Here is a 27,654-nt window from a genome sequence, read left to right on the forward strand (position 1 = left end):
TTCCACCTCAACATGAGGAAGAAATTCTTTACGCTGAGGGTGGCAGAGCACTGGAACAGGTTCCCCAGGGAGGGTGTGTCGTCTCTCTCTCTGGAGACATTCCAAACCCTCCTGGATGTGTTCCTGCGTCACCTGCTCTAGGTCACCCTGTCTTGTCAAAGGGGTTGGACTGGATCTCCAGAGGTCCTTCCCAACCCTAACGATTTAGTGATTCTGTGATCTCCCCCAGAGACACGTGGGGAAGCCGCTTCGCAGCCCTCGGGCAGCCAGGATCCGGGAGCGCGACGCGGGATCCGGGAGCGATGAGCGAGCCCCCGGCCCCGCCCCTCCCCGCCCCGCCCCTCAGGCGTTCCCGGCACCGAGGCCCCGCCCACAACGGGCGTGAGCTGGAGGGCGCCGGCCCCGCCCGCCTCAGGCCGGGTAGCGGAACGCCGAGCGAGCGAGCGAGCGGCGCTGTGCCGGTGCCGGTGTCGATGCGCTCGCTGCTCGCGCCGACCCCTGGCGCCTCCCGGCCGGCACTTCCGCCGGCGCGGGCCCGCAGCAGGCAGCGATCCCGGCGGGCGGGCGGGACGCGCTGGCGGGGAGCCGCAGGCCGGAGCCGCCGTGCCTCTCCTCGCCCGCCGGACAGGTACGGGGCGGGGCCGCTCCCCACTCCTCTCCTCCTTCCCCCAGGGACGGTGGGCGAGCGGGAAGGAGGCGGGGTCGCTTCCTGCGAAGCGTCGCCCGGCATCGGGGGGCCATGGGCGCGACGGTGAGGGGCGGCGGGGCCGGGATGTGGAGCGGGAGGAGGCTGACACTGAGTGCCGGGGGAGTTTCGGCCGGCCCGAGGAGGCGGCGTCCCGCGGGGCCCGTGGGCAGCGAGGCGTTCCCTTTCCCGGGGGAAGGGCGGGGAATGGCGGCCTGTGGCGGCTGGAGAGCCTGTGCCAGCCCTGCCCAGGACAGCTGCCCGGCGCTCGGGAACCGACACACCCGCCGCAGGCGAGCGGGCAGGAAGGAAGCTTCAGGGATCTTGCTGGACCCCATCCCCTTCCCTCCTTTGCCTCTGGAGCAGGACGCAGGTAGCGTCAGGCAGAGTACCTGCTCGGGTTTCCCGCAGCCGGGCTTTGGCGTCCCTGTCACCTGGCGCATCCCTGTTGTGGTGCCAGCTGCTGTCCTGCCACCAAGCGTTCCTGGCATAGTCTCCGGGGGATCGTGGCCAAGGCCAACGTGGAGCTTGCCTTGTGTGTCTCAGGCGAGCAGTTTTTCTGAGCATACTAAGACGCTGGTTTCTGTCAAAATTACGGGTTTAACAGATGTTCTTCAGTGTTAAAAACCTTGGCCAACCAAGGCTCGAGCTCCTTCATGATGTTTTTTCTATGCTTAGTACCAGTTAACGTTTTGGAGGCCAAAGAAATTTTGCTCTTCTACTCACTTGTTCATTTGTTTCTCCTTCATGAAATAACCACTATTTTGTGTGCTAGGTTAAAGTACTGATCTGCAAGGGACTTTTTTTTTAAAGGGGAAGAAACAGGAAGTCTTTGATGTAAAGAATCTGTTGTTTACGCTTTTACACACAGGAGGAGAAAGAAAAGAGGGAAATTGGTATTTTACACAAATCAGGACAGCTCTTAACTGTTAATAAAACAGATTTTTGCTGTATGTTTGTTCAAGACGTGAATTAGTTGCTTGAGGGATTTTGATGGGAGGAGTAGGAATAACAGTTTTCATACTTAGAAAAACAGCAGTTCGAGAAGTCACAGTGAATTTCAGAAGAATTCTCTCACTGTTGCTAATGAAATTACTTGGTGGAGACTGAAATGCATGCATACATTTACAGTTTCTTCAGCTGTTATAATTTTCTTTGCAGGATGTAGAGAAAAGCAATTACCACGTATCATAGTTTTATATCGATGGTCGTGGGTGTGTCTGGAGCAATCAGTGTTTCTTACGAGTTTCATGAGAGACTTGGTGATCTGCAAAAAATTAGGTGGAGAGACTGTAAAATCTGATGGTGTTCCTGAGGAAATATTTTTAATAGAAATAGTTGAAAATCGAAGATTATGTTAATTGTGTGGTTTAATGACAGCCACTTGCTCACTTTCCTCTCTTCCCTCCCCCAGAAGGGTGGGGTGAGAGGAAAGGAAGAGTAAAAAAAATAAATATGGATTGAGATAAATATTTTTTAAGTGGAGAAAAAAATGGAAAGAGAGAAGCAAACCAAAACAGGTGATGTAAAGATGATCACTTCTCACACAGGTAGATGAATGTCCAGCCAGTTCCTGAGCAAAAGCTGGCTGACCTCCCTGAACCCCCTCCTCTCACTTTTTGTTGCTGTCCATGACACTTTATGAAATATCTCTGGTTAGTTCAGGTCATGTGCCAGGTTGTGCTCCCTCCCAGCCCACACCCCAGGCTGTTCACTGCAGGAGTGGGCAGAGAGAGAAAGAGAAAAGGCCTTGAAGCTGTGCAAGCTCTCTCAACAATGGCTAAACTTCTTTAAGTTTTTGGGCTCTTGGGGCATCAATGACAGTCCATGTCCTCTTCTGAGCATATGTGATACTCTGTTTCCACTTAGGTGAAAAATGAGTCTCAGGTTGCTTCTGCAGCACTTGTTCCACTGAGAAACTGTGGCATTAACAAATGCTGGGCGCTTATCAAGTGGAAGTGGACAGGAAAGGTCTGAGCAGGCATCAACAAAAAATCCAAGTTCAGCTGAGTTGCCAGGAAGGGATGTGTTCTGAAGTACACTGATTTTCCCTCATGGGGATGTGATCTTTGGGCTTGAACTTGGAAGTCCTGACTTTGAATGCAGTTCTTTTGGGGAGATTAGTAGTTCTTATGCTGGATCAGGTGGGATCACCAAGCATCTTCTGCAGGCAGCTCTGGGGTGGGATGCTATAAACATGGGATTATAAAGGACTGCTCTTTTTCATGCCCTATCTCAACAGCTGTGCACAATGGCTTTTATAAACTTCATCTTAAAAAAAAAAAAGCATACAGTTAAGTTGTCCCTTCTTTCATTTTTAGGCTGTTCTAGAATACAGATAGTCTAGAGATGGAAAGGGTAAGTTTGTTCGTGATCACTTCATACCCACTGCTCTCATTCTTCTGTCCTTAAAATTAAAACTATTTTTTCTCCTTAGTGGTATTCCATTGTATTGAAGGCAGGTCTATTTTCTTTTCATTGGGGTTTTGTTAGACTAGACAAGTTATGCTTTCATCTTATTTTAGTTCCTAAGATATAGTTCCTGAATATGGGCAACTTGTTAATCCTGATAACCCTTTTTTGCCATTGTTCTTTCAGTCTTTCTCTGAGGGTGATCAGAACTCTATTATATTGTATGGGAAGGCTCACTCATGCCTCATTGTCTGACATTAGAGCTTTTCTGGCTTTGCTAAAAATAGTCTCAAACTCTTTTTCTTTTGTTTTTTGGTCATTTCATGTTGGGATTAGCTAAAGTCCACAGGGGCAAACTTTCTACCTCTCACTTTTGATCTTCAGCTGAAGAGCTATGAATTTAAGCACAAACAGTTATGATGGTCCCTAAATTTCTGTTATACTCCCCAAGATGTTCTTTCAGAACTGTAGGAGGAGTCTAGTTCCAATCTGATAGCAGATCATATGAAAAAAGGAAACATAAGCACATTGCAAACTTTGTACTAATAGTTCATTTTTCAGCTAACCTTAAAATTTCTAGTATTGCATAATATATTGTATTTACCAGTGTTCTTGCAGACTACATTTATTGCATGATCTAGTGTTAATATACTAGGACATTTTCAATTTTAAAACATTGGGGAAAGGATTTTTTATAAATGTGTGATGAGGGGAGTAATTCTTCAGCTGAGAAAAACAAATCACTAAACAGTTGGGACAAACACAGTTTAATTACTGACTGCTCACTGAAATTGATACTGACCTACACTTTAAAATCTTGGGACAATTGGCTGACCAGTGTGTTTTATCTTTAAAATACCCATCAAATATAATATTTACTGTCTGCTGAGCTGGAGAAGAACATTATTTGCATCTCAGTCTACTAAGCTGCTGCATTCCTTCTCTAGGCTTCAGTCATCCAGTTTTGTTTTCTGTTACATGTGGAAATAACTGCCTGTGATAAATATTAAAGGGATTGCCGTATCATAGACCTCATCAGTTAAACAATCTGATTTTTGAGACTGGCATCTCAGTCTGCTTGTTTCAATCTCCACGTTCTTTTCTGAAAAACTGTGCAAGAAATAGTGAATAAACATGAGGATGAGGGGATAACTTATTCCACTTCCATGCTTTAACTGTAGTTTTTAGTAAGGCTTCCCATGTTGTGGACTAGTCTGATGTTTTGCTCAGAAGATGAAGGAAAGTCGGCAGAGACAGTGCTTCAATACCAGTTATGTCACTGTGAGTTGGTCATGGACATCACTTCTTTCCCAAGCAGTCACTCCTATGAGCACATGACAGGACCAGTTAGAGCTGCTGAGAAGCTCAGGACACTCAAGGTTTTCTGTTGCTGATGTTTTGGGATTGATTGATTGGCTTGTTTGCTATGTCAAGTATAGGAATAAAGCAAAACTGCTTTCATAAAATGTTGATGGCCTCTGGTGTTAACTTCGGTGTTAACAAAGTTAACTGATGTTAACTTTGGACATCAGAAAAGAGAAGTAAAATTTGTGAATAAGAGTAATTCAACAAAATTCCGAAACTTTTATATTTTCCCTGTAAATGTCACATTCATTTACTGTTGTTGGAGTTGAGTATGTTATGTCCCATGTGACTTTAGCATTTCTTTTCAGCTTTCAGACAGAAGACACACAGGAGAAAAGCGAGTGGAAGGCAACAATAACCCCGAATGCAGCGAACCAGGAACCATGGATCTGAAATTCCCTTCATCGAGAAAATACATTTCCATCAGTGTACCTTCCAAATCTCAAGCTATGTCTCCCCATATCAAATCAGTAGATGATGTTGTAGTTCTTGGCATAAATCTCAGCAAATTTAGCAAACCTACTCAATTTTTCATCTGTGTTTCTGGAGTTTTTATGTTTTATCTAATCTATGGATATTTACAGGTAAGTATTATGAATTTGTGTCTTAGGCCATTCCTTCTACCCCTTTTATTTTTCAATAGCATAAAAATATACTGTGTATTTTTTTTTTTAATATGTGTAGATGTTTAAACCAGATATTTATTGCAAAGTCAGCCTTTCAGTATTCAAGAAGAGCAAGTAATATATAATCTAAGTTTCCATTGTGGTTCATGTGCCTGTAAAGTTTCGATCACTTGGACTTTCATAACTTGATCTTTTACTTCTGTGTGCAAGATACACCAAAGTCTTCATTGATGCTGAAACCTTTAGATCTCCCTAAGTTCCATGAGTACTGTACAGTTACTGTCATCTTATTTTTCTCCCTGCTCTCAGGACAGAGCTGAAACATGTACTGTGGTAGTTTGTTAAACAGAAGCATAATGTTTATGCAATTTTAGTTAAACATTTACCAATCTGCTGATCTTTTCTCTCTTATCTTGGGAAGCTACATTTCTGTTCCCTTTTTAAAATTATTTTTAAATTCATTGAGTATTCTCAACAAAGCAGTGATTGAAAAACTTGATAATTAAAAATCATGTTTCTAATGCAGTTTTCAAAAGCAGCTGAGAAGTTTGTTAACAAAAAGTTACTTCAAAAGAGTTAAGAAAACATGATCAGTTTAAAAATTAAAAGCAGAATCTCAAAAAGGCAAATATTAGGTAGCCTTTTGTTTCTAGAATTGATACACCTACGTAAGTCTTTATGCAGTGAATGTATTTTTCCATTAAGAATTGCTCTGGTTTAAAATATTCCTACAGCATGCAAATTTATGAACTCACAAGTGCTATTTATGCACTCAAAATATTAGGTGTACATTCCTAAGAGCTGGAAATTATCAGTAAGGATATTTGTTAGAGAACATGTGTATTAAATTTATCCTGAGATATTTATAAAATCTAAATAAAAACGGTCTGCTGAAGTAAATGAACTGAAAAGCAGCAAAAAAGCAGGCAGGAAGCCATCTGTAATATGTGATAATTACTAATGGATCAAATGTATTCCCCTAATGAATTGATCCATTAGTTTTAGTATATTTACAACAACAATAAAATTTCTTCTTGCATTTTGGAGAACCAAAATTGTCTTTTCTTTTTCTATACTTTGCATGTTACATTTGGCAGATAAATCTAGTTGATAACCAGTATCTGCAAAGCCTAGATTTGCATGTACATGAAGGAAAAAGGTCTGTTGATTTTTATTTTTTTTTTTTTTTTGTCCATTTAATATTTTGGTGTATGTTCATGACTTTGGTGGATTTTTGTTTTTGTAGGAATTGATATTTTCAGTGGAAGGTTTTAAACCTTTTGGTTGGTACCTCACTTTAGTGCAATTTGGATTTTATTCCATTTTTGGACTAATAGAATTGCAGTTGATTCAGGACAAAAGAAGAAGGTACGTGTTTTTCCAAGCATTTTACCCACTGTCCATGAAATTAGAAGCATTTGATACTTTTGGTAAATTTAACTTCTGTTTTTTGAATGTGAGTACTGTGGGGCATTGCTAGCAGTTCTGTAGATAAAATAAAGTGAATTTGCTGGATGATGTTAGAGAATATATTAGAAGCACCCACTTGGATTTCAGACTATAAGTCGTTTTATTGACTCTGCTGTCACTGTCCCACTTAGAGAATGTATGGTATCCTTAAGGTGGCTGAGAGAGACTGACTCGTGTATGTGTTGCTTGGGATTATCACATCTAGAATAGAGCCAGTGCACTTCCCAGCACTTGAAGCCATTGTCAGTGAATATGTTTTCCTCAAATATTGGCACCTCCTCACCAAGAGGTTCCTCTAACATGCTGTGCATCTTGGAGAGTGTCAGAGGTCTGCTCTCTGCTTGCCCTGTGGCTGAGTGGGTTTGCTTCAAAGGATGTGCTGAAGTGTTGTAGTTTTCATTTAAGACAGCATTCATAATACTCTGCCACAGAACTGTTCTGTGTTTTCACTGCAGGAACAAGGAGATTTTTGATGTCTTGAATCCCATGGAAATGGTTATTTTTTTGCCTCTATGTAGCCATTCTGCAGCCTCCTACCCATCTATAGCCTCTGCAAAGTGTTTATTGAGGCACTCTGGAAACTTGAATATAGGCTGTCACGGTGTACATTAATTTTAAAGCTGTCTTATATTCTAGTTGAACATAACTAGTTTTCCTTACCTGCAGTCAGCCTTGTATGATTTTGCATGTACTGGTTTTAGATTATAAAATTCTTTTTTTAGCCAAACAACACAACTTTGATAAATTATTCTTTTTATTTTAAACACTGGCAGCTTATTTTTCAAGTTATCTGACTTTTTGAGATGCATCAGATAATATTGCACAGTTGCCTTTTGGGTTACTAGTATTTATGGGGTATTATTACCAGTTGGTAATGCTTACAGAGCATGACCCTTCAAGTAGGTTGTGTTGGAAATGTAGATCTGAAATACGTTTTATATTTTATTTTCTATAACCTAAGTATCTTCTTATAGACAAGCAGAAATTTCCATTTCTTAAATTTGAATTTTTCTTGCATGCCTCACAGTATGTGTACATCACATAATGAGTTAGAGATAAGACAGGATTGCAGCAAGACGGCTCCTTGTGTTTTAGCATGGTTCTGAGTATGCATGAAAAATAGCTGAACATATGCACAGCAATAACTGTAAAAAAATCACAAAGTGAGCACAAAAGTAACTGTTGGATCATCTGTTGTCAGGTGATAAGTTCATGAAATTGTGAATAAAACATCTGAAAATGTTCAAGGAGCCCCTCTGTTCATGGTAACTGAATCACTGCTCTCTTAGTTTCATTGAGTTTAATACAACAATGGTACTTTTTTCAACTTTCTTTATTTTAAAAATGTCAAGGTTCACCAAAGAATCTGTCACAGTGACCTGTGGCAGAACTAAGATCCAGTTTGTCTTGGTATACCAACTTTCCATGTTTCCTTTGACACATAACCTGAAACCTTTGTCTTGATTCTTGTGTAAATAACACACCTTTTCAGAAGGAGGTTAAAGAATTACTGCTGGAATACTTCATGAGCCATAAAGATTTTATTGTCTTGTATTTGTGCTTTTATTTTTCCTCAGCAATTGAAAGAAATTAAATATGAAATTTATGTGCATTTTTAAATTTCTATGAAGTGAAATTCAGTGAGAAAGATGTTGAGGCTGTATTACAATAGTATTTCTTTACCAAGCTAAATCTCCTCTAGATGAGTTTGTAATGCTAAGATTTATATGTTTATGTTTTGTAGAATTCCTGGCAAAACCTACATGATAATAGCGTTTTTGACAGTGGGAACTATGGGTTTGTCAAATACCTCTTTAGGATATCTGAATTACCCAACTCAAGTCATCTTCAAGTGCTGTAAGCTGATTCCAGTTATGATAGGTGGGGTTTTTATACAAGGTAAGTGTTAGTCTTGCTATGATATATTTTTTTGTAACTGCTTCTTTGGGAGGCAGTCATAGATGGAATCCTGTACTTTTTTTAATTCCACTGGTAGAATTTTTCCTATAGGAGGAGAAATGAGAATTTCTGAAGCATTTTCCGAGAGAATGTACAAATATAATTAGATCAACAGAAAATAGAGGGAAAAACATTCTGCAGGTCACTTGCAAAACTTCATTTTTACACAAGCTTTCTTAATTTTTAAGAAGTGTTTGTTTTCTAAACTAAATAAATGAAAACATAAACGTAAATGAAACAATTTCATTATTGAAATGGAAAACTTGAAATGGAAAAAAAAGCCAACCATGAGTTGTGAAGAAAATCCTTACTCTTGTTTGAAAAGATTAATTCCTAAATTTTGATTGAATATTTAATCAGAAATGCACCTGATTTTTGCATGTCTTTGGCTAGTCCTAAAGTCATAGTGCATATTCCAAGAAAAGAAAATGCAATATGGAGAAAACCAGATAAAGGTTATAGTTATATGAATAAATATACTTGAGTGTTTGTGGATTTAGAAGACTTAAGTATATTATAAAAATTTGTGTTCAATACACAAAAATTTAGTCAGTAAAGCACCACATGGACAAGTATTATGGAACAAAATCTAGGATTCTGTATTTCTGTATTTCTATAGGTAATTCTGGCCTTCTGGTTGAAAAGCAGCTGAATTTTCAGAGGAGATTTCAACCTCACATATGTACATGTCTGCACAGTATTTACCTTTTATTAGGAGTAATTTTTTATCATTCTAATGCAAAGTGACTGGCATTTCCCTAAAGCTTTGTGAAACTTTTTATTGTGTTGTAGTAGTGTAGTCTCAGGAGCTTTTTTTTTTATATTATTGTTAAAAAATTCAGTTCAACAAAGTTCCCTTGGAAGCTTATGTTTAAAGCTTGGAATCTTATGTTGTTTCTGAGCAAACAATACGTTATTTCAAACAAGATATACTAACTCCTGCTTTTTCATGTCCTTACTTTCTTTTTCTATTCCCCTCTACAACCTCTCCCTCCCAAACTATAAGACAGTGTCGTGTTCTCAGAATGCCAAAGTTGTCTGTTAGTGTTTGGAGTTGACTTCTTTCAGATCAGTAAAGGCAGCCGAAATGTCTTGTATGAGGGAAAGGTATCAAGAGACATCTAAGCTCTCCTGAAGTTGCTAAGAGAATGCTTTGTCAGGGAGGATGTGCTTGTGTCAGTGCAGTAACTGTGGACTCAAACCAAAGCTGATCACAAGAATCAGATATTTCCCATTAGGGTCCTCCCCTGTGGTAGGAATTTCTGTTGTAGAAGAAACTGAGTCCGGTTGTGAAAGACCAGAGCATTGAGTCTTCTGTTTAAGTAAAAGAATGACTTAACAATGTTTCTTTTGTCTTCTAGTCTGTTAAACAGGATAAATATGAAATTCTGAGGGTGCTAACAGTCCATTCCTGCTGTTTGCATTTTGTAGGAAAGCGTTATAATATTGTAGACGTGTCTGCTGCCCTATGTATGAGCCTTGGGTTAATATGGTTTACTTTAGCTGACAGCACAGTTGCACCAAACTTCAACTTGACAGGTAAAGACCCATTACACTTTAGAGTTTAAGAAAATGCTTGGTTTTTCCTACAGTAAGCATTCCATAGAAGTTCTGGGCTCTTGTTGGAGTGCCTTCAGGTATTCTACTGAAAACACGAGTTTTATTGTAGCTTTGTACTAGCAGAACGCTCTCTGTGGCAGAAGAGACCTTTTTTCAAAGAGTAAGTTCTTAGGTTCCTAAAATTTCTGGAAACTGCACCCTTTTGGTTGAAATGTCTCATGTATTCTCAAGAAAGACTTAACCCATTATATATATATTAAAATAATTATGATAAAATTCAGTTGGAACATTTTAAAACTTAAAAAGATGTCTTTTCTAGTCAAAATTTTAAGTATTTTTCCATTTCTGAACTATATACTTTATATTAACTGATCATCTCAGGCAGAATTGCTGTAGTTTTTAGGTGCTCTCACATCTTAAACTTTTAGTACTATCTAAAATCAGAAGCAAAGCAAGGATTTTAATCTGCTTGGATTTAAAATCTTAGTTGAATTTCATTCTCAAATGACAAAGGATAATTGAGTTCCTGAGTTCATTCCAATGATTTGTGTAGAACTGCTTCCATGCAAATTTCTTTCAGAACTAATTTGGGACAGTTTTTTCAATTGTTCTTACTCATGCTTTACATACAATGCAACATTGCTGGTCTCATCCATGGCTTTGCTGCTGCTCCTGCTCAGCACTGCCACAATGAGTGGAACAATTCTCCTCACACTCCAAACTGTGTAATGAGTGTAAGATTAACATTTTTCTTGTCTCCACCTTTCTCCTCTCCATATGCACTGGTGCTTCAGGTTCCAGGTAACCTTTTCATCTCAGTCCAGTGCTGAACCATGCATTTGTCCAGTGGTGTGCTTGGGCCATTAAGCACAGCTGGAACATGAATTATGATGGAGAATGCCCATAGAGACATTCATCCATCACTTTACAAAGTGAAATTGCTGAGCTGGAGCTGTTATTATTTGGACTAGAGCTGAATCCGTGCAGATGAGACATCTATATTTTTGCGTTACCAATATTTTTCATGTTATCACGTCTTTTCCATTGAGTTATACCTTTTCCAGTGCCTGATAATTTTGAATGATGAAGAGACCTGGAAGGTCTAGCCATGGAAAGGAAATGGTTCCCAAACTGAAAACACTGGTTTAGAAGTTCTTGCCTAGAAAACACCACCTTAAACTTCATGGGCCTTAAAAGTGTTAAATCTTAAAAGTGTTAAATCTTCTACCTCCGATTGTAAGAACATAGGATTAAGAAAATGAAACACTGCTTGTTTCTAGTCTTCTAGTTTTCTTCTGTGATCTTTTAAGGAACCAAGACTAGAGCAGGTTTTGATTTGCATTTTGATGATTAGTGTCTTCTGTAATGTTGTATACTTAGGAAAAATATTTCAATGTGTGATCATGACAACAGTCATGAAAATTTGTAGGTTGAGAAATGAGCTGTGACTGACATGACTAGTCATCACTGTTTTGTTATCAGAGAGATGATTACAGTAGTGACTAGTGGCTTCATTGTGAGCTTAAATGGTAACCTAAAACCATGGGGTTTGTACCTGAACAGTAGGGTTTTTTTTAATTAATGTTTCAGTAATGAGAGATTTTTACTGTCAATACACTTGCATTTGTTTTACATCTTGTTTTTGCAAAATATTTAAAAATGTTTTGCATTTCTATTTGCCTTTATAAGGAAAAAATAATGTGGGATTAACTACTCAAAAAGATTATTTACTCTGGTTATTTAACTTCATTAACTAACTGCAACTGATACTCTGTCACTCTTGTTACTACAAAAACTACAGCTAGCTTCTTCATAGCAATGTTCAGATGTTCCCAACAAGCTTAGAGACACACAGGGGCTAACTGGTGGAGAGAGTGGAAGTAGGCACTGCTTTGTACTGGTGTCATGAAATATTTTTGCTGACATTTAGAATATGTTATAGGGGAGGGGTGGTTATTATTTTTCTATTCCTTGGACTTTTTGCCACCATTTTGCTGGTGAATATTCTGAAGAGGTTTTTGTTTGTTTGTTTTAATAGGTGTGATCCTAATATCCCTTGCCCTCTGCGCAGATGCAGTTATAGGAAATGTACAGGAAAAAGCTATGAAGTTGCACAATGGTTCTAATTCAGAAATGGTAAATACCACATTTGCAATTCTAAAAGAACATGTCTAATCATAGGCAAGGTATACATTGACAAAGCATGGGACTTAATGTACTTTTCACTTGCTTACGGAAGGAAGAGCTCTTGGTGTACTGTTCTTAGGGTTTTCTGTTTGTCTGAGAACTTCTGCTGATTTTTCTGTTGCATTTTTTAACCTTTCAAGGGTGCTGCCTTCTGTGTGCAACTTCAAATGTATATTGCAGCTACAGAAGCACTCATTTCTATCAACAATTCCTTTGTCTACCCTGCAGGCCTGAGATCAATGTAGTGTTTTTTGTATGATCATGCACTTAATCTCTGAAAAATGCACACTGTTCTTCTGATATAGTTGAGCATGTGTTACATGGAACATGTTGCTTTCCTTACTTGCTATACTTCATATTCCAGAGTGTACTAGCACTTGGGAGGCAGCTTTTTTTAAGTCTTTTGAAATCTGTAAAACTCAGGGTGAATATTTTTGTTCCTGATTCAGTGAAATACAATTTTGAAAATGTCTTGCTCAGTGTTTTTAATATACTTACTTGGAATGCATATTATCTGTTCATATGGTCTGAGGTTATTTTTCTTTTTAGAAAACTTGTTTGAATTTGATGTATTTTTCTCTGAAGTTGAGTAAATATAAGTAAACCTTTTTACTATAAAAGGCATGATGCGAGTATGCCACGGGTAAAAAGGTACTGAAATTTATTTTCTATATTTGGCATGTATTTGTTATTTAACTAGAAAAATCAAATTTCTCATGAGAATAGCATCATAAATGGAGAAAAAGTTAGAAAGAATCTTCATTTAAAGCTGGAAGTGATTTAGGATGGCTTGAGGAGTTCGAGCTACAAGCTTCCGGAAAGTGGAAGAATATATACCAAAAAGTGTCACTGTTTTCTTGTTTTTATTCTTGCACTTTTTCTTAGTGTTCACTGTTGACTGCTGCTGGGGGCAGAGATTTAGCCATGTGACCTGGTGCAGCCTTCTTTAGCTGTCATTTCCAAAATCTGAAACCAAAGTGCAATCTGTCGCTGTTTTTTTTTTTTTCCACTTTGCATTTGACTGTCGTTGCTGCCTTACCTACGAAATTCCTGCTGTCTCCAGGACTTTGCTTTTTATTCTGCATTAGTCTTGACAAATGTTGATCCTCATACTGTATACTCATGCTACTTGTAGAGGATGAGTGTAATGGTTTGGGATATAAAGGTTTTGTTTGTAGTTTAGACTTTCCACTTCAGGATTTTGTTCAGAGAATTCAGTGCAGAAGTACAAGCAGAATTTTGGAAATAATTTTCTATACTTGAGACTGTGGGTAAAAATTTAATCTGAATTGGAGATCATGTTTAATGGACAGTGATCTGGAAAAAAGTTGATCAAAAAAGGAACCTGTCATCCATGGGGTCTCTCTTACTCTGTCAAATTTGGAAAGTGCCCTGGATATAAGCAATTGTGAAAAGAGAAAAGGAAATGGTAATTGCTGTTCTGGAAGATTATACCTGATTTTTGCCTTATGTGTTGTTCTGTGGAAGTGATGTATCTTACACTGCCTAACAAGGAAATAGGAATCTGGTGCTTATTCCTGGCTGTGAGAACTGACGCCTTTGAGTACTTAGGGAGACAAGTTGGATGCAGAGGCAAGTGAAGCACTAGGGACTGACTTCTGTGTGTATAAATAAAGTAAAAGCTCTGAGAGTCTGGTCATTGGTTTTGAGTGTTTGAAAGCAGGTCTGCTCTTTAAACACATATGCATCCTTCTTTATTATGGAGCAATGATAAGTGGTCTGTTGTCTCATGGAATTGCTAACAATTTTTAATAGATTTTCCAAAATAACTGAGATATATAACAAGACACTGCATTTTGAAATCATAGTAGATCAGCATGTTCTAGCCAGTATCGTGAAGAATAGTTCTGTTGGCAAGAAAAGGCTACTAAATGTTGCCCAAACAGCTGAATGCCTTCTGCTGCATGGGAGGATGGAAGGATGGATGGACGGACAGTTCCAGCTTCTACTTCTGTTGGCTCATGTTGGAAAGGATGGATGAAGATGGTTTTGTTGTTCAGTGCAGCTATGAATTCAGTAAGGGTGCAGACAAAATAAAAAGCTTCCCTGTTTCCTGAGTGTTCTGACCACTGAGCTGGTTATATTTGAAAATCCTGTATGCCATAACCATTGTGCATGTGTGCCGTGCATGTGAACTGATGAAACTTACGTGACATTTCTGGTGATTCTGTGCTACCCTTTGCATATTTAATGTAAAGCAAATCTTTGCTGCTCTGGATAAGTAGCAGAAAATGAAATATGTGTAATGTGTTCTTCAGACTATTAAATTGCATAGTTGTGGGAAATTTTGTTTAGGCTGTGAAATCCTGAACTTGAAGGATTTACCGCAGTTGACGCTGACCTCAAGATATTATTAACTGACTAGCTTTCCAAACTTCTTCTGTGTTGTTGTGGGCAGGAAAATGTGTCTAACATTTAATGTTGGCTTTTCACTGTACATCAACTATTATATAAATCCTAGTAAAAATGTCATCAAACCCTGCAAATTCAGCTCCAAGAAGCTGACTATATTAATACGGCCAAGCATCTGAAAGCATTTAATTTTGTCTTTTTTGTATAGTATCACCTAGTAATTATTTTCTCTTACACTATTCTAGGTTTTATATTCCTATTCAATTGGTTTTGTGTATATTTTATTTGGATTAACATGCACTAGTGGATTAAGCCCTGCAGTAACATTTTGCTCAAAGGTAAGTGTAAAAATTTCCCTTTTTCTATGAAGAACCTCATTGGAAAACCTTGCTCTGTATGATTTAGAAAATCTTATCAATTCTCTCTCTAAAATTCTGTTTTCATCATGTAAACAAGTTAACTTGTATAATTCATACACTAAGCAAGTTTCCAGTCTTTGATGTATAAGACAGGGTAATGTTTTAAAAAGCAGCAAAATCACAGGACCAGACTTAGGAGCTTATAATTTCATTATTATTTTTCCATTATTTAACTAAAATTAAATAAGGATTTTTGCATGAATGCATTGTTGAACAGCTTATTATTGTTCAAGCAGTTGATTAAAGTCTGTAGTTTTATGTCATTTTGCAATACCTCAGGGTTTGTTTTACATTTTCCTAACCGGCTTTTTTATTGTTGCAGCATCCAGTTCAGACTTATGGTTATGCATTCCTTTTCTCCCTGACTGGGTATTTTGGCATATCCTTTGTTCTAGCTTTGATTAAAATCTTCGGTGCCCTTCTCGCTGTAACAGGTATGAACAAATGGTATTTTTACTGCCTTTGTATAAAAACAAAGTAATCCTATTCTGTTGTTTAGGACAGAGCTTTTGAGAGTTGTTCTTACCCTGGCTTTTTTTCTGTTCTTTGTGCTGACTGATTTGTGTAGCATGGATCTTCACATGGTAGAATGTGTTTAAGAGCTTCCTTTTTTTTTTTTTTTTTTTTTGCCACAGTTTCAACCGTGAAGAGCCTGTTAAGTAAACTTGTGCATAGTCCGTGTTATGTTCTAGTGCAGAAACATACACTGTTCTAAATTGAGGAGTTGAAATTGAATCACAGAACCATTTGGGTTGGAAGGAAATTCAAAGACCATCTCCAACGTTCCAACTCCCCTGCTATGGGCAGGGACACTTTCTGCTAGACTAGTTTGCTCAAAAGCCCCATCCAACCTGGCCTTGAACACTTCCAGGGATAAGGCAGACACAGCTTCTCTGGACAATGTGTCTCACCACTCTCACAGTAAAGAGTTTCTTCCTAATATCTAATCTAAAATAACCTTCTTTCAGTTTAAAGCCATTCCGTCTTGTCACTACGTGCAAAGAGTCCCTCTCCAGCTCTCATGCAGGCCCACTTTAGGTACTGTGAGGTGCTATAGGATCTCCCCAGAGCCTTCTCCTCTTCTTCAGGTTGAACAATCCCAAGTCTCTCAGCCTGCCTTCATAGGAAAATGCAGAAGGGAAAAGATGTTGTATCATTTAAAACATAAAAGGAAAAGTAAGGATATTCTAGTAGGCAGTGACATTGTTCCTAAGCACATGAAACTACATTAGTCACAAGGGCCTGGTGTGGGAGAAGGTGTAGCAAGATGTCATGTAGCTACTTGCCTTTCTTCTTCCCCGAAAAGACACCCTGGTTTCTATCAGGTGATGCTCTACTTCACTCACAGTAGTGGAAGGGAAAATACATAATTGTTCTCTGACCTGAGGGTTGCATGCTCTGATTTCCTATCAGTTATTTCCTCTGCAGCGTATCTCTTTCGTATTTGCTTTTAACCAAGTTGAGTAGCTCTCCTGACTGGAAATTGACCCAGAGGAGAGGGTTGCTTCATGTATTAAAATACCTCTTTATAAAAAAAGTCTTACTGTACTAAAAAAGTTTTAAAATGCTGTAGAATAGTAAACCTTTCCCAGGTTTTCTTATGGCTGACCTTGACAATTCTAATACTTGAGCCCTTTCTGCCTTGCCTGTAGCAATATGAAAATGTTTACTGTGCCTTGGAAGAACACCGCATTCATTACTGTCCCTCCCAGCTCCCCCATCCACCCTCCCCCTTCTTGAGGGGAGTGGGGTGAAAGAGTTTAATGAAAATTGTATTTCTATTAGCAGAATGAGAAATTATCAGACTTAATTGGGAAAAAGAAGAAAAGGCACTTAATTTAGAAGGAAATGGTTACATAAATATTTTAATTAATAACTGATTTGAAAGAACAGAAATAATTGTAATTAGAAAAACTGAAGTAATTTAACCATTTTTTAAATTATTCATTTGTAAACTGTTTTCTAATTAAAACTCAATTTTCTTTTTCATTCTCCTTTAATTTTTCATGTAATAGAAAATAATTTTATTTGATGTGCGCAAGTTTTTTAAAATGTAAAAAGAAAATTACTACTAAAAAGTTGAAGTTGGGGCAGATGAAGCAGTAGTGAAAACTGTTTTTTCTACTATAAAACAGTCTTAAGTGAATATTTGTTTGTGGGGTAGAGTTGGGAAGAATGAAACTTGCTTCTCTAGCCAAGGCACTGTGAATGTACATCAGTAGTCATTGGTTCCTTTTGCCAGTGTGTTGCAGTAAGACTAATTTGGATGTAGTCACACAAATATGATCTTCCAGCATGGTATAGTAAAAGGAACTTCATGGTAAGCAAAATATTTTCTGATAATAAAAAAAATACATTTTTTATGTGCAGACCTACTGCACTCTGTACTGAGTCTTTTTCAAGTGAGAGCCCTATGCCATCATATAGAATAACCTCTTCTCAGGCCCTTAGCCTCTATAGCTAAACTTGTGTGCCTGACTGCATTCTTACTTTGTTTTTAAACATTTTCTACAACTTTCACTCATTTATTGATTTTGTTTCAGTGATAAGCTACATAGGTTTCCTGGCATACAATTTGCTAGTAATGCTTTATCCTTGTTCATTGCAGATAGCATTGAAACTGTTCAAATAATTGTTGGAGCTATAGTTAATTTCACAACAACCAAAGAATGCTTATCTCTGTCTTGGAAACAGGATTGTGTTTTCCACTCTTCATACTGCCTTGATTATTTTTAGTGAACAGATCACATGCAGAAAAATGTCCCTCAGTGGTTTTGAGGAGAACCTCCTAATGCAGTCATTGAAATCTGACATCCTCGGTTTCTTAGGCGTCTAAGCAAAATTGTAATTCCCTGCACTGTTAGGGAAATTTTTAGTAACTTCAAAAGAATGATGAGAGGATAATCCCTTTCCACTCAAAAATAGAGCCCAAAACACCATGGAGTTGTAATAACATGAGGTGGAAATGGCAAGATATTTGACCTTTGGTCCTTGGTGTACATCCAAGCTTTAACAGCTGAGTTTACGTCATCAGTTATTTGCATGTTTCTCTCAGGGACTGTGGATCGATTAGCACAAAGTTATTAAATAGCAAGTCTTGTTCTGGTAATTTCCTTGCTGCAGGTAGTGTGACTGCAGACAGTACTAGTGACACAGTGTACTTGTTTTCAAAAATCACATGGTTCCAGTGCTGCACTGGTCCACCTGCAGTCTGTGTTTGGACCAATCATTTGTGATCATCATTTTTGTGAGACCTTATTTTATGAGGTTACCTGCTAAGCCTTTGTTATGTTGTTTTCTTGTAACTGAATTCTTAAAGAGGTTAATCCTTTTTTTCCTCTGCAGTAACAACAGGAAGAAAAGCAATGACCATTGTGCTTTCTTTTTTGTTCTTTGCAAAGCCATTCACGTTACAGTAAGTATTTATAGTTTTTAGTGGTTACAGAGTATTTGATAAAAAATTATGTTCATCATGGAAATACGACACTAATTAATCATATTCAGAGTTTAATGCTTGTCTTTTCATATCTTCTACAAATGTTGGCAATCTACTGTAAATATTGACTGGCTTGTTGATGCTAATCATGCTAGAGAAAATTTTACATTTTTCTAAAGATTTGGAAGACAACAAAGAAAACTTAAGAAAAACCTTACATAATATCTAGTGCTTATGATATATAATAAATTGTTTGGCTACTTTCTCCGTGGTGGAAAATTTGGCTAAAGGAAGGGATTTTTTCCATTATGGTATTGTTCCTGCTTTTATAAGCTCAGATTTGAATTCTTAGTTATTCCTTTTAAATAATTGTATTTAAATTGCCAAATGTTTGAGCTTGAGTTTATTCCCTTTTTTAAAATTTTAAGAAAGAGCTTACATTGAAAAATATAGCTAAGTTGCTACTTTGATTTTAATTGCTTCAGGTTTGAAACAACATAAAATTCTATTTCATTTTTATATACAAATTGATTTAAGAAAAAAGCTTGCACACAAATCCCAAACGGAATTTTCCCTAGCTAAAAATATTGAGGCTTAAAAGAATGGAGAGCTGAAACAAAAATGTGCCTGCATTGGGAAGTATGGATATAAGACACTGAGTGAGAAAACATTTTGGAACAGTAACAGACTGTATATAGTTCTCATAGGAAGTTCTCATATAGAAAGGAAAAACATACTAAAACCCCTAAGGATAATTTTATTAATGTGAGAAAGAACAGCTACTCTTTAGTTATTATTTAATTTATAAATGCACTTAAATAAACTCTCCAGCCAGGACAGGAAAAAAGAAAGTTGGAAGAATAGTAATAATAAAGATTTGGGGAAATTCTGCCTCAAGGCCCGCTGATTTTTTGGGCATTTTTCTTCAACTATTTTCTTCCTAATATAAGGATTGTTTAATCCACAAATATTGGTATGTAATTGCTAAAGATAAAGTGCTAATGGTAACTTTTTTCCCTTCCTCTGCCTCCCTTCTAGGTACGTGTGGTCAGGCTTACTGGTTGTCCTTGGTATATTTCTTAATGTTTACAGTAAGAATATGGACAAAATCAAACTGCCTTCACTGCTTGGTCTTTGGAAAAAACGTGTGGAAGAAAGAAAATCAAGGACGTTGTCACAAACTGTATAGACAGTGGTTCATGCCTTGTCTAGACTTTGACTTACTATTTTATTGGAACAGTCTTCAACTGATTCACTTTCCAAAGGGAATGTTATTAAAACCAAAGGAGCTGAAGGCATATTGTCTGCTTGCAGATTGCTATAAATGCACATTTTTGTGAGCCCTTTCTTCAGAGCACTTGAATTCATCACAAATGGTTGTTGTAGGCCATTGTCACATGGTTTTATCGGCAATGAAGGACAGCAGCTCCTGGCAAACTGCTGAGAAGCTGCACTCAAGTGGGACACAGTAGAAGACTAGTTTGGGCATTTTAATAATATTAGCCATGTGGCTGATCTGAGATTAGTGGTTCTTTGTTAATTGTCTAGGTGGGGTAATTTAAATGTAATACTGTATTAATCACCAACTGGTTGACCAAATTGTGAATTTAAAGGTGAAAGGTTTGGAATACAGTATGTCGTCTCTCTTTTACATTTTAAATAAAAATGTTGGGGTTTTTTTAAGTTATTGTTTAGATCATCACAGAACTTGATATTTATTGTAATAGTTGAAATTTTTATGGAAATCCTAGTGTTACTCTTTTTGAGTATTGCTTGCAAGCAACAAAACAGATTTCGTTTTTTTTAGTCAACACTCTTGCTAACAGGAAGTGGGCTTTTAGGCCTGAATGGGGTGAGATTGAAACTGTGGTGTAAGAAACTGTTATTTGCTTCATCTGTGGTGAAATACAGAATTTTTAGTGGCCTGTGGCCCTCTCTATCATAGCAGTATAAAGGGACATGGAAGTTCTCCTTAAATTCATATCATCAAATCAAAATTCTTCAGTTTCAATATTGGAGTAAATGATAACAGCATCAGCTAATGTGATTGAAATATGTACTGTGTCAGTCTGTGTGGTCTTCTGATGAAGTTAAGAGGATTAGGCTGCAGATTACAGTTTTCTTTCTTCAGTGACAGGAGGAGACAATGTGCTACCAATCTGTCTTTTTCATCATGAATTTAGGAAGACTAAGTCCATTTATCTCTCTTTCTTTCATAATCAACGTGCTTTGGAATCACTTTTCATCTCTTTCATTTTATATATTTAACAACAGCACTTTAAAAATACTAATCACCTTACTAATCATTGTTCTTACGTGGTCATGGTTTTTTGTTGTTGTGTCCCTTAGATAAATGTTGGTGTGTGTTCTTTCAACTTAGACAAAAATTAATTGGATAATAGAAATATTTTGTCAGAAAGAACATATAAAGAACTTAAATATCTCACAGGATGGCCTTCTGTCAAAAATAGTATTTGAAAGTATTCAAGATGTACAAAATATTTTTCAGATACTTAGGAAGAATTGCTGTTTTAAGGAGCGTGTAATCAAAGCACAGACACAAAATGTGCCTTAAATTTGTCTTATTAATTTGGTAGCTCGCGTCTGTCATATTGAGTATGTTATGGAATAGAGCACGGGATACCAGCCCTCTGAGCATGATGGGATGAACAAGAAGAGAGCTGTGCTGACATAACTGCACTGTTCCTAGCACTTCTCTGGGGTGTCAGCAAAGCCTCTCAACACATGCAAACCCACTGTTGCCAAGTGGGGAGAATTTATTGCATGGGACACCTTTGGCTTTTAAATTCCCAGCTGCTGCATGATCGATTGTGTCCTGGATGAGATAGGTGAGAATTTAATGAACAGATACACTTTGAAAGAGACAGATGGCCTGCCATGGCTGTGCATTTTCATGTTGCAGCCAAACTTTTATGGTAAGGTATGATAAAGCATTCCAATTTCAAATTTGGTGTAAGAGTGCATTTGACCAAGTCAAGGGGATTGATACACTTCTTTCCCTGTAATATTTATCAACTCTTACATTCCCTGGCATTCTTTTCACTAAACAAAGTTGGTTTTCCAGCGAGCTTGATAATTTTACAGTCCTAGTTCTGCCATCTGTAAATTCTGCCTGTTGCTAAACTTTATTAACCTTCAGGAAAACAAGTTATGTGAAAGCTACAATATATGCAGAAAGTCATAGTAAATATAATTCATTTGGCATCTATTTTATTTAAATAGATGAGAAGTCATTCACCAAGTTTCTGACTAGAATTCAAATGTAGTATGTACATTTCTGAACTGTTTATATAATCCATTTTTTTCTCTATTGTCTGTCTTTGGAGAGAATAGTCATCACAATAATTCACCTTTTAATTTATTGTCTATTTTATACAGGACTGAGTTAATGAGCTATCGATAGGGGAAGTTTTGATTTATTTTTTTAATAATTTTCTTAACTGTAGAAGTGTAGGTTTTGTTTTAACGGTGTACTTTAAAATTATTTTTATATACAAATTGATATTGTAGGTTTACTGTTAATATCATAGATTTAAGAGTCAGCTCTTTATTTTCATAGGTGTGAGTCTAGTACTTGCCAATCAACAATATGTAAATGTGTTAAAGAAAATGCACACACAAGTGAGAGTAGTTCATAATTTGCCACACATCATGGTCTGTGCAGTTTCACGCCTTCGTTAAGAAAACCTTCATTTCAGTGAATTGGTGTTTATGGGGTTGTGGGGTTTTTTTAATAAGCTTCATAGTGCATGCAAGTTAGAAAACCTTACAAACCTGCAAGTGTTCTTACTTACAAAATTTTGGGTTTGAGTTTTCTGTACTGTATATGTATGTTAGTTTTGTGTTGTCTATGAAATATGAATAAGGGCTTGTCCACAAAGTAACTGTAAATTATTTATTTTTTGTGTAAGAGCACTTATATTGGGATGTGAAGGCTGGTCTTACTAACTATTGCATTTTATACTTTTTGTCTCCTGGGCTCTACAGTAGGCATAGTGAAACTATAGGAAAAAAAACACTCAATTCTCTCACCAGAAAATTTGTTATCTAAACATAATGTGAATTAGTTGCTTCTTATTCTTGTGCTACACAACTTTTTCCTCTCTATAAAAAAAATCTGTGATGTAGAAATCAGTTATAACAGCATTGAAATTCTCAGTAAAATTTAAGTCTGACCAAGATCTCCATTGATGTCAGCAATCTACCTCTGTGACACCTGCTTTTGCCTCCTTTGGAAAGCCAGGGAGCTCTGTTTTCCCAAATCAGCATGTATTTGCAGTTACTTTCATATTACATTTTTGCATTTGTCTGGCACACTTCAATAATGAAGTAATTGACTGTGCAGTGGATTTCTTCAGTATTTCAGTATATCAGTATCATCAGAACTGCTGATTACACAGGTACCTGTGTGTGAATACAAGTGTGGAGGAACTAATGCCCTGCCCTCCAAACCTACAGTGTTTCCTGATCCTGCATTAAACTGTTTTTCTTTACCTTGTTTTACCACTCCTGTGCTTTGAATTTAACAAGCATTTTAAGCTAAAGCTTGGGCTTTAGGTCATTCCTACTTGTTTTCCTTACTTCCTTACTTGTCTTTCTGGCTTTTAGATGTGAAATCCTTTTTCAACATGCTCTTGTTTATGCACTGTGATTTATTTCAGGTTTGTATTCCTGCATTTAAGGGCTTATATCACACTGTTGCAGGTTGGTCACATTCCAGATTTTCTGTTTCATATAATTTATAACCATCTGGATGATTATTTTAAATCCTTTTTTCTCCATGAAAAAATCTTTCATACTTCTCATTATTTTTGGAAAGGTCTTGCTGAGTGCACATATGAGTTAACTCTTTGACCTCATTCCATCTTCCAAGAAAATCTCTCTTCTCCCTTGCCTGCCTGTGAGAACTAGAGGAAGAGGAAATAAATTATTTCAAGTGCTCTTTTTTTTTCCTTTAATAAGTGCCTTCCTCACTAACCTGGTGTGTCTTAATTGTTTCTTTTCTTTCTGCCTCCCATGCTCCTAGGCACAAACAAGCCCCTCTGTCATGTTTGACTGCTGCTTGTTCAATCATGGAAACTTTTTGAGTTGTTTACTGTTCTGAAAAGAGGTATAAAATTGCATGTATACTCTGGAGGGCAGGAAATAATAAGTAAACTTCACAAGTTAAGGAAGTAATTAAATGGATTAATACTTTTTTCTGGAGGGATTTTATATATGGTTTAGTTAATAGCTCAGAATTTGTTAGTGGAAGGGGTTTTCTTTTACATTTTACCTGTTTAAAAGTCTTTATATTAATTTTAATATTTAATATAAAACTTCTGACTTCAGACCGTTTATAGAGATTAATTTCAGTCTTGCCTATGAGGCAGAAAAGCCCTATCTCCATTTCAGAGATGTAGCATAAATGGTATCTTGTGTAAAGTTGCCTTGGTAAGTCTGTGGTGAGCAAGCAGGAGATGTTAATACCCTCAGTTATTCTGTGCCCCCAGTGCAGCAGAGCCCATCTGTACTTTAAATTAAATGGAACCAATGTAAGCCCAGTTTTCTTTTATCTCCAGCATAAGAGGTGTTAAATTGTTTCTTTTCCTTGTTCTGTACAAGTATAATTTAAAGGGAAAATAAGACAGCTATAAAATAGCTTTTCTGTATTTTATTTGAAGCTTTTTTGCATTGTTATTTTCTTGTTGATCTGTTCTGTTTTCTGTGAGCACTGCTGTAGAAGCAAGCCAGACACAGTAGCAGTTTTAGGAGAAGCGTAATATCCTTCACTTAAAGGTGACTGGTTCACCTTGCTACTAGCCAAAAGCTGCTGCCATGGGAAAACTGAGGAATTGTCATCACATGAGGAATTAAGCATAATGATGCTTTGTCCGGTCTGTATCACTTTGCCATTCGCTTGTAGAGAAGCAAAGATTATTGCAATAAAGAACATTCATGCACAAATAGCTTAGAATACAATGCTGACTTAACACTTCTCTACACCTGGATTGTGTTGTTGTGCTGGTTTTTTGAGGTGTGTTAATAATGCATTGCTTGTCTCTACTTTTGGTTATTTCAATGTTTTCTGTAGAAAAAGATTCTTTCTTTAGATTTCTCAGTTTTATGTTTCCTCTTTTTTTCCCTTTTTTTTCCTTTCTTTTTTTTACTTATGTTCTAAGTGTAAAATTTTACACACTTGTAGTGCTGTGTCCAGTTCTGGGCTCTCCAGCACAAGAGGGAAACGGGACTAGAGGAGAGAGCCCAGCAAAGTGACACGAAGATGATGGACTCGACCATCTCGTCTATGAGGAAAGGCTGAAAGAGCTGGGATTTTTCATCCTGGAGAAGAGAAGGCTTGGGGGAATTCCATCACTGTGTACAAACACTGAAGGGAGGGCACAAAGATGGGGGAGCCAGGCTTTATTCAGCTACGCCCAGTGACAGCACTGAAACATGGGAGGCTCCCTCTGAAGAGAGAAAATACTTTCTTACTGTGAGGGTGATTGAGCACTGGCATGGATTCCCCAAGGAGGTTGATAAATCTTCATCTCTGAATATATTCAAAAACTGTCTGGTATGGTCCTGGGCAGCTGCCTGTGGGTGGCTTTGATTTGAGAGGGGAGGTTAGACCGTAGGACCTCCAAAGGTACCTTCCAACCTCAGTCACTCTGTGATCTTCAACCTTGCTGTCTTTGTCTATCTTCCACTTTTTCTCCTGTTTACAAATTATTAATAAATATGCTTGAAAGGAGTGTCTCTGAGTTGGCTACAGTAACTGCTGAAGCTGGCAAAGCCATGCTGGGAACACCTGATAGTGTGGTTCTGGCTGAACAGGGAGTACCTTCAGAGCACAATCCCCTGGGAGAGAGACACCTTCATTTGCTAACTGCTGCTCAGTGCAAAACAAGAGTATGTGACTCTGAGAGTAAATGCAAGACACGTGTAGATGAGATTGATACTATTGATACAGAATGAGTTCAAAGTCGGTTTTTATTTTCTACATTTACATCTTGCAAAGCTGTTTGCAGCTCTAGTGCAGCACCCGATCTGCAGATACACTGGAGGTGCTGCTGCAGCACTTGCTGCCTTCTTGTCAGCATTTGTCATGAACATGAACGTGTGGTAGATGCCCTGTCACTCATTCAGAACCTGAGTATAAACTCCACTTAAATATAGTTCTGTAGTAACAGGTATTAGTGCAAGCAGATCCATGCAAAAATCCAGTACCATAACAGAGTCTGCAAGAAACATGGACAAATTCTTTATCGGGGGCAGTTGTGATGGGGTAATGGTTTCAGACTAAAAGAGGATGATTTAGATTGGGTGTAAGGAAGAAACTGCTTACAATGAGAGTGGCAAGCCAGTGGAACAGTTGCCCAGAGAGGTGGTAGATGCCCCATACCTGGAAACATTCAGGGTTGGACAGGACTCTGAGCCACCTGATCTAATTGAAGATGTTCCTGCTCATTGTGGAGGGTTAGACCAAGTGACCTTTAAAGGTCTCTTCTAAACCAAACTATTCTGTGTTCTCAAAGAGGATTTGAGGTCCCTAGAGGGCTTTATTGCATAAAGAACAGTTCATATAGGCTTCAGGCAGCAACAAGCAGAATTTAAGCTCTTTAGGTTTTAACATGCCTTTAATCTTTTGTTGATATAGCCTAAAGTTAGGATTATTTATTTTATGTACTATCCAAATTTTGGTACTGGAAAATCATTTTAGTGAGAAATACGTTAAAAATTACCCTTAATAAGCAGTTCAAGCTGACAGCTGGTAGTGCTGTATATCTGGTTTACACTATCCTGTGCAGTGCAGCCAATAGACAAAAACTGAGTGAGAGCTTGGCCTCTTCAAGTGAAGACTGTATTCTTGCTGTTACGAAATATATAAAAGAAAACAAATTCTGTGTAACTTTGTAGATAAGAAGTGGTTTAAAGGTAGCTAATCTTTACTGTGAGTCACACCTGATTTCCCTGGACTCCTTAATGAATGACTCATGCCTGGCTATACGAGCTTGGCTTGCAGACTTCATCTTTCCTGGGATTAAAGCAGCCTGGGATTGAGCTATCATGCTTGCATGCTTGCCAGGTATGAGACCACTTATAGCCTGAAGCTTTTGGATCCCCAGATACATAGATAAAGGCTGCTTGAATCGACCATCTTAGACTTGGTAAATTTTGCATCAAAATACAGCTTCAATAGAATCTATTCTTTGATAGATAACAGCGTGGGGTTTTTTCCAAGAAGTTGAAGCATAGGCTGTGTACAAATTATACATAGTCAGTAAAAATATCACTAGTGAAGAGAGCTAGCTTTCTTCCTACTGAGAGCTACATTTGTATAGAGAACAGGTGTAGCTATGTGTCAGAAAGGTGCAATGTGATATCTTTTACCAGATTATATTTCTGCACTCTGCACTGTGGTAGGATGAGGAAAGGAGTGAAAATCAAGATGTATTGGAGAGAAATAGCATTAAGTCTTGGCTGTCCTACCTTTACATTGCATAATATTGTATGCAACAAATACAAAGCAGGTTTCAGTAATCAAGCTAAGGCTCAGGACGGGGATGTTTTTAAAGGAATTGAAGACAACTTAAATACTGTTGAGCCTTTACTACTTTACTGTTCTGAAAATGCCAAATTGAATTACCACATAAGAGCATCAGACTGCCCCTCTGTGCAAAGCTTCTCTTCCTGTCTGTGGAGATCCACTGTGAAGACAGTTTAATCTTAAATGTGTATCTTCCTTGATGTAGGTATGCTGAGACTTTGTGGTTGAAAAAAGGATTGCTTCTGTCAGTCATCTTCACTGCAGGTCCTTAAAAACTGAGAATATCTATGTAAAACTGACAATGACTGAACCATGTTTGGTAGGGAGCTGTATATGATTTAGTGTGCAATTTCTTCAGTATGCTAGTTTTTTTCTGGAGCTGTGGTTGTTTGATCATATTAACTGTTCTTTCTGCTAATGACTTAGAGTGTTAAAATGTAGGTTTTTGAAAATGCAGATACTTGTGTTCTCCACAGTTTCAGGAGTTCAGATTGATTCTTTTTAATTTATTTTTCCTAATTAGAATTTTATGGTGCAGGGGATTTTTTATACGTCGTTTTCAATATTAGGCTTTTATCCTCTGTTGAGTTTATTTATTGAAACTCACAGCA

At 37.7% G+C, this 27,654-nt stretch overlaps 1 protein-coding gene across 4 annotated transcripts; it reads left to right on the forward strand.

Moving 5' to 3' along the window:
• Nucleotides 1-495: 495 nt before the first annotated feature.
• On the forward strand, nt 496-20,807 carry SLC35B3 (solute carrier family 35 member B3). Of its 4 annotated transcripts, XM_088169613.1 has the most exons (11): nt 523-628; nt 3,007-3,043; nt 4,771-5,046; nt 6,335-6,456; nt 8,303-8,457; nt 9,949-10,056; nt 12,116-12,213; nt 14,883-14,975; nt 15,379-15,490; nt 18,402-18,471; nt 19,531-20,807. In XM_088169613.1, the coding sequence occupies exons 2-11, from the start codon at nt 3,035-3,037 to the stop codon at nt 19,679-19,681; spliced, it is 1,194 nt and encodes a 397-aa protein (XP_088025739.1). In that variant the 5' UTR covers nt 523-628; nt 3,007-3,034; the 3' UTR covers nt 19,682-20,807. The 4 variants fall into 4 exon arrangements, with proteins under 4 accessions (XP_014741347.1, XP_088025739.1, XP_014741346.1 ...); XM_014885861.2 differs by lacking the exon at nt 3,007-3,043 and having other exon boundaries at nt 496-628; XM_014885860.2 differs by lacking the exons at nt 523-628; nt 3,007-3,043 and adding an exon at nt 703-751.
• Nucleotides 20,808-27,654: the final 6,847 nt, after the last annotated feature.

This window comes from Sturnus vulgaris, chromosome 1, assembly GCF_052056855.1.
Source record: "Sturnus vulgaris isolate bStuVul1 chromosome 1, bStuVul1.hap1, whole genome shotgun sequence".
Taxonomy (NCBI): domain Eukaryota; kingdom Metazoa; phylum Chordata; class Aves; order Passeriformes; family Sturnidae; genus Sturnus; species Sturnus vulgaris.